General features: G+C 43.5%; 1 protein-coding gene across 1 annotated transcript in view; it reads left to right on the plus strand.

Annotated features, from left to right (window-relative positions):
- Positions 1-6835, plus strand: part of CFAP161 (cilia and flagella associated protein 161) — a 61170-nt gene extending 54335 nt beyond the window's left edge. Inside the window, 4 exon segments of the mRNA XM_023193389.1 lie at positions 1953-2111; positions 5836-5909; positions 6316-6448; positions 6450-6835. Coding sequence (XP_023049157.1) covers positions 1953-2111; positions 5836-5909; positions 6316-6448; positions 6450-6512 — 429 coding nt within the window. The 3' untranslated portion in view covers positions 6513-6835.
- Positions 6836-7951: the final 1116 nt, after the last annotated feature.

The raw sequence follows: 7951 nt of genomic DNA on the forward strand, positions 1-7951 counted from the left end.
CGCCCGGGTTGGAGTGCAGTGGCCGGATCTCAGCTCACTGCAAGCTCCGCCTCCCGGGTTTATGCCATTCTCCTGCCTCAGCCTCCCGAGTAGCTGGGACTACAGGCGCCCGCCACCTCGCCCGGCTAGTTTTTTTTTTTTTGTATTTTTTAGTAGAGACGGGGTTTCACCGTGTTAGCCAGGGTGGTCTCGATCTCCTGACCTCGTGATCCGCCCGTCTCGGCCTCCCAAAGTGCTGGGATTACAGGCTTGAGCCACCGCGCCCGGCCTATTTGCCTTTTTAAGTTCTGGTTTTCTTGTTGCTCTGAAAGGCACCATCATCCAGGGCCAATGGCGAATCTACTTTAGGCTCATCTCCCTTCCCCACCCACGTCCAGCTGATTACCAGGTCTCTTCCTCCATTCCTAGGCACTGTTCTCCCTTCATACTGCACTTTGGCCTGTTTCTTATGCCCAGTGCAGCCCCTCAGCAGCCCAGGTCCCACTGTTTTGCCCTTTTAGTCTATCCTGACTTCAGACCATACTAGACAGGGTGCTGCCAGGGTGACCTTTTTTTTTTTTTTTAAATTTAAATTTAAATTTTTAAAATTTATTATTATTATTTTTCATTTTTCAGGTTGATCTTTTACAAGCACAGGTCTGGTCACCGCCTATCCTCACTGGAGTCAGCAGTGGCTCCCCATTGCCCTTTGAATGAAATTCTGGCTGTTTGCTGTGGCATCCGAGGCCCTCTATTTAATACATCCTCACCCTCTCTGTGCTCACCCCCTCTGGCTTTCCAGCTTCCTCCTCAGAGCCTCTTTTGATCCCCCAGGAAAGTACTATACTCCTACCTCTGCCTCCCCCAGCTCATTGCAAATCTGCTGGACCTCCCTAACCAGAAAGGTGCATGCAGGTGCTTCCCATTTCTGTGCTCAATCACCTCTTCTGCTAGGTGGAGAACCTCATGAGGATAGTAACTCACCTCTGCCTTGCCCACAGTGCCTCACAGCACAGCCTTGCATGGCAAAGGTGCTTATTGGAAACCTGTCAAAATATGCAGAAACTACTGCCACATTCAGGGTGGGGCTTAACCAGTGAAGAACTAGCAAAGAACTAACATTTCGGACTTTTCAGCAGGATGGGGGTAGTTTCTTGGCAAGGTTACAGGCAGCCAGATAGCCAACATAAATTTTCAGCATGGACATCGATTCCAGAGGGGTGTGGGTTACCTTGGAGGCTCACAAATGAATATCAGCTGTGAGGATATTGATTTGAAGAATAATTCATTTCATGTGATGAGTTTAATGCAACATCATTTATATTAAATAAAATATTAGTCCATGGCTGGACATGGTCGTTCACACCTATAAACTGAGCACTTTGGGAGGCCAAGGTAGGAGGACTGCTTGAGACCAGGAGTTCAAGACCAGCTTGGGAAACAGTGGGATCCTATCTCTACAAAAAATAAAAAAAATTAGCTTGGCATGGCGATGTGCACCTGCAGTCCCAGCTACTCGGGAGGCTGAGGTGGGAGGATTGCTTGAGCCCAGGAGTTGGAGGCTGCAGTGAACCATGATTGCCACTGCGCTCCCGCCTGGGCAACAGAATGAGACCCTGTCTCAAAACAAAAACGAAACAAAACAAAACAAAAAACCCCATTGATCCAGTTCCTATATCCTGAAGGGGAACAGGGGACAGGGAGTAGGAAGGAGAGAGGAAGACTGAGTTTGGTATTCAGAGGAAGGAAAAGTAGTTGGAGATGTGAGTGTGTGTATGTATGTGTCTTGGTCTCAGCATGCCAGATGGCATACCTAAGGTAGAGGAAAATTGTGCTTTCTCATACAATCAGTAAGAACACGGTTTTTGAGAATTGCTTTGAATGTGCTTGCCATCCAGCCAGTCAATTGCTTCTTTATTCCCCAGCTTTTCACAGAGCTCTGACGTAGTGCATCTGCTTGCTGTCATTTTCAGTTGTATTTATCAAGTGACCACAGGACCCTCCTCAAATCGTCTAAGAGGTCTTGGCTCCAGGAAGTGTACCTAACAGATGAGGTCTCCCATATGAACTGCTGGCAGGCTGCCTTCCCTGACCCCCAGTTACGCCTGGAATATGAAGGCTTCCCCGTCCTGGTGAGTGCAGCATCGGGAAGACATGGGTGCCTATGCTGTGAAATGAATGCAATTTATTCCTGTCTATAAACAGACTTATAGCTCAAATACCTCAAATGCCTTATGACTTTCTCTCTCTTTTATTTCTTTTTTATTTTCCATGCATAACACACAGACTTACAGATCAAATGCCTTATGACTTTCTCTCCCTTTCCCATTTATTACACAAGTTTGGAAGGCACTAATTTACCCCATGGCAGCATCCTGCGTTAGAGTTTCTCAGCTCTGGCTGCACATGAGAATCACCTCAGGAGCTAAAAAGCTCAGGCCCTGCCCCTGATATCAGGTTAAGAACCACTGATGTGCGACCGTAAGGGTTGTGACACTGCTTCCTTTGCACTGTTTTCACTAAGGCCTCTGGTAAGTCCTAATTTTTAAGGAGTTTGAGGCCAGGTGTGGTGGATCACGCCTGCAATCCCAGCACTTTGGGAGGCTAAGGCAGGCGGATCTCTTGAGGCCGGGAGTTCAAGACCAGCCTGGGCAACATGGCGAAACCCCTGTCTCTACAAAAAATACAAAAATTAGTCAGGTGTGGTGGCACACACCTGTAATCAAAGCTACTCAGGTGGCTGAGGCATGAGAATCTGTTGAACCCAGGAGGCGGAGGTTGCAGTGAGACAAGATTGCACCATAGTACTGTAGCCTGGGTGACAGAGTGAGACTCTGTCTTAAAATAAATGAATAAATGAATAAATAAATAAATATTAGCCAGGTATAGTGGTGAGCGCCTGTAGTCCCAGCTACTTGAGAGGCTGAGGTGGGAGGATTACCTGAACCTGGGAGGTTGAGGCTGCTGTGAGCCCTGATTGTGCCACTGGACTCCACTCTGATCAACAGTGAGACTTTGTCTCAAAAAAAAAAAAAAAAAAAAAAAGGAAGAGTTTAGAGAAGCCAAGGAGACAGCAAGGTAGCCACACAGTCAATTCAGTGGTCCTGCAGGACAGCATCATTCTCATTGTCACTGTGCGACATTTTCTCTGGATGCTGGGACCCATGGGACTGGAACCTGAGGCATGGTCCTGATGAGAAGGTCAGGGGGTCTTGTGGGCACAGAGTAGGCCTCCCTGTTTCAAGGGCCAGAGGCTTTCCTGCTCATGAGGCATCCAGCAAACAGAATGAAGATGTGTTGGCAGCCACTGCGTTGAGTATGGAATTAGTAGCAAGCATGGCCAGGGTTTGCTTGCTACTGACCAGGAAGTGGCCGCGGTTGCAGGCCACTGAGTCCACCTGACGCAGCATGCCTGTCCCTCACCTCTGCCAGGTGGACCCTGACTTCACAAGGTTCTTTCTCCAAGCATGGAGGACATATGTATTATCTACAATGAAACAGGCTTTACAAATTTTTCTCTTTAGCTGTCCTTTGCTAAGCTTTGCTCTTCTGAGAATTGCCTTCTAGTTCCACAATTTAAACTGTCAGTGCTTCAGTTTCCCTATATAAATTTGTGGTGTTAACAGTACCTACCTTGTGAGGTTTTGTGAAGACTAAATGGTTAGTACATTTAGAGTGTTAATTCGAAAAGTGCCTGGCTCATAGAAGGCACCCACAAGTGTTTCTTGTTGTCATGACTGTGTGTCATGACACACACCCTGGGGAAGCATGTAAGAGGGTGTTAGGATGCTTATAGAATTTGGGCTTTGGTTGGATGGTGTTAGAGAGAATCCCAAGAAGTAAGGCTTTGCTCTGGACTGGATGCTGTAAGGAAGTCGGGTTAATTCTATGATTATTTATCTCAATAAATCTTATCTCTAGGGAGGGCCAGACTAGAGTGAAGACAAAGCTGTCATTAGTAAAGAAGCAGCAGTCAGTCGCTTATATTAGCTGGGAGAGGCCGGTATTTGGTATTTAGTGGCTTAGCCAATGTTTGTGTTTTATGTGTGTTCAGATATGATTATAGAGTGCTCTTGTTTTTGTTTTGACCCCTCATGATCACAGAGTGGCCTTGTCTGATGTGGACATTCTGTGAAGTTGATTCTGTTCCCAGGAGAACACTAAGGCCTACTTGTGAGTGCCAGGCCAACCCCTGGATGGCAGGGCTGCTTTTTCTTTCTTACACAGCTTTTAGCTTACATGAGTCAGGATTTTGAAATAATATACATTTTTCCTGATTATAAACATATGTGCACTTATGAAAAGTCAGGAAAGCACAAAAATAATATGAAAATTACCAGTAGTTCCACTTCCAGAGAAAGCCGTTGCTTATCATTTCTTTTTACAAGATAGGACATCATGAAGATACTTCTTTTTTTCCATTGAATAACACCATTGACCATATCTTGTGTGGCAAAGATCTTCTCCAGTATAACTTTGAGTGATGATTTCATCATACAGATACCTACAATAATGTATTTCATCCATCCATTATGGTTTGGCATCTACATTTTTCTGTGTCTGTATAAATATATGTACAGTCATGTGTCACTCAACGATGGGAATAAGTTCTGAGAAATGCATCATTAGGCAATCGTGGTCACCCTGACAGTGATTTTGTCATTGTGTGGACATTGTGAAGGGAAAATCAATCTTGGAACCTAAACTCACTACGTCAAAGCAAAAGTCAAGCTGGGAATGGGTCACACAAACCTGCCTCCCATTTTGCTCTTAAATAGGATAGCTAAGTATATACACACACTATATATATATTATATATACATATATATTATATATACATATATACATATATTTTAAAGCTACGTATATCCCTTACAATTTGCCCACTAGGAAATTCGTCATGGGCCCCCAGATCTTTACCTTAAAACAGTTATGTGGAATGTTACCCTGACAATGTAAAGCAATAGCTTCTCTTCACAGTATGGGACAAAGGACAGAATTAAAAGGCATCCTTCTGCTCACCTGAGACAAAGGCATGTGTGAATGCTCCCTCTGCCCCACGTTTATTTCATCTTATGTAAAAATGCAGATTCACTGAGCCCAAGAGGAATGCATAAGTAACTATTTCTCTACCCCCCTCTCACATGTAAAATGTGTATTTGGAGAACACTGACCGAAAACTCAAAAGAACGCAACTGCTTGGCTCTTTTATTTACCCTTCTTTTTGTTGCTGTTGTTGTTTTTTCCTTTCTTCCTCTTCCGCCCAGTACCCGCTCTTTTCACTTTAAATATTGAGGTCCCCAGACCCTCTTCGGGAAAAAGCATGGACCACCAATTTTTCCTGTTGTTTTGTGTTCTTTTTGGTGGGCATGTCCTTGACCTTGGCAAATAAACCTCTTAAAATAATTGAGACTCGCCTCAATAATTTTCTTTGATTTACACATCGTAAATATACTTACGGAAACCTAGATGGCATAGCCTACTATACACCAAAGCTACATGGGATAGCTTTGTGTTCCTAGGCTACAAACCTGTACCCCATGTTACTATACTGAATACTGTAGGTAACTGTAACACAATGGTAAGTATTTGTGCATCTAAACACAGAAAAGGTACAGTAAAAATAAGGTCTTATGATCGTACATGTGGTCGCATAGGTGGTCCTTTGCTAACTGAAATGTCATAAAGTGGCACATGACTGTGAATATATGTAATTTTTTCCTGCGAATATATATAATTTATATAATTGAATAATGTATAGTGTAATTTCAAATTTTTGCTTTTAGGGAAGCAAAAGCAAAAAAAAAAAAAAAAACAATTTAGAATGCTAATAACACATTTTCTTTATTTGTTAAGGCAAACGCTAAAATTCTCATCAATCACTGTCACACAAATCGGGGACTCGCAGCCCACCGGCATCTTTTCTTAAGGTATTGTATTTCAGGGTACAACAAAATGCTGTGATTGGGGCTGGGGGCCATGAATATAAGCAAAGAAGCTCAATTGACAGTATATGGCTGCACATACAAAAAATGTCCTTTGCTGATGAAATACCGCCACATAGAATTTCGATGGTGTGAAAAATTGTATTAGAGCCCCTTCTTTTATACAAGTTCTTCCCCTACAAGAAGATTTTAGTTCTAATGGGATCCTACTGGCCTAATCCTTGCCCAAATAGGGTGCAACCTCCCTGCAAACATATCCCATTTTAGAGATTCCCTAGCGCTTTATCCAGCAATCCACTTCTTAAGGTACTTTTGAGATTAAATTATTAATAACAGCTTATTGAGAGTTGTTATTCAGTTTCAAACCACAATTGATTCTCTCTTGCTACAGCACCTATTTTGGAAAGGAGGCTGAGGTTGTAGCTCACACATACCTGGATTCACACAGAGTTGAAAAACCAAGGAACCACTGGATGTTGGTTACTGGGAATCCCAGGGATGCTTCTTCCACCATGTTGGATCTGGCCCAAACCGCCCGCAGAGGACACTCGAGCCATGGAGCAGGCCATGGGCCTTGACACGCAGTAACACGCCAAGCACGTGCATGTTTTCCCTGGTCCCGCTCTCATAAATGTAGCTTTAAAAGAAATTAACAACCTTAGTCATGCCTCAAGCTATTTTTGAATCAGATGTGGAACTCTCTGAGCATTATATTAAAACAAAGATTACATTAAGATTATTGAATTTGTGGTGACAGTCTAGGGCTGAAAAAAACAGCTCTGGAGAATAAATAGTATTTGAAAGTGACAAACAATGGCCCTTTGTTGACAAACAAATTCTGAAGAACTCAGCTTCCTCTACTTATATCCTTCATTGTCTACAAGGACAATGCATTACTTTTCAAAGTTATGTCTATGTAATTAAGCTGTTGGAACTATACTGAATTTTTGGTACCACATTTTCCCTCTTAAATGTACTAAAACACAAAAAAACTGACAGCTGTGAGCTGTGGCCTTACCTTGGAATTAAACATTTATATCTTTGTAAAACATCCTATTTTTGTTTCTACCTTTGGCTTTCGAAGTCAGGACCTCTACCTGATCAGTAACCTATTATTTTGTAATGGTTTTTTTTTTTTTTTTTTTTTTTTTTTGAGATGGAGTCTCGCTCAGTCGCCCAGGCTGGAGTGCAGTGGCCGGATCTCAGCTCACTGCAAGCTCCGCCTCCCGGGTTTACGCCATTCTCCTGGCTCAGCCTCCCGAGTAGCTGGGACTACAGGCGCCCGCCACCTCGCCCGGCTAGTTTTTTGTATTTTTTAGTAGAGCCGGGGTTTCACTGTGTTAGGCAGGATGGTCTCGATCTCCTGACCTCGTGATCCGCCCGTCTCGGCCTCCCAAAGTGCTGGGATTACAGGCTTAAGCCACCGCGCCCGGCCTGTAATGATTTTTAAACTGCAAAATCTCTGCCTTGTCTTTGAAACAGGCACATTAGTTGTGACACCCATGTGATTAGATAATTCCTGACAAAGTAAATGTATGTCCTTCCATTTATTTGTTCATCTGTTCATTCTTCATTGAGTACCTGTGATGTATAGGGTATTATAAAGGGATATAGAGTTTCCAAGTCTTGTGGATACAGGTAAACTATTAGGCTGGTTCACAAATATGTATACTGAGAGGTAGAACGTGGGATGTAAATGTGTTTTAAATAGATGCAGTTTCAGTCAATGCAGGTTGACCCTCTTCAAGAAGGCAGGCATTTTCCATCAAGTACTGCGGGATTTAGGGCAGTGCTTCCAGCCTTGGCTATGCATTGCATTCACTCTGGGAACTGTAACAATTACTGATTCCTGGTCTGAGCCCAGAAGTTCTGATTGAATGGTCTGGGGTATAGCCTGGGCATTGGGCTTTGTCAGTGTTCTTTAGATGGTTCCCATATGCAGCCACAGCAGAGACCCATTGTGTTAGGAGGTGGAGAAGGAAGCAGTGGTTCCTTATGGGTAGTCAGAGAAGGCTTTCCTCAGCAAG

This window comes from Piliocolobus tephrosceles, chromosome 6 (genome assembly GCF_002776525.5).
Source record: "Piliocolobus tephrosceles isolate RC106 chromosome 6, ASM277652v3, whole genome shotgun sequence".
NCBI classification, from domain to species: domain Eukaryota; kingdom Metazoa; phylum Chordata; class Mammalia; order Primates; family Cercopithecidae; genus Piliocolobus; species Piliocolobus tephrosceles.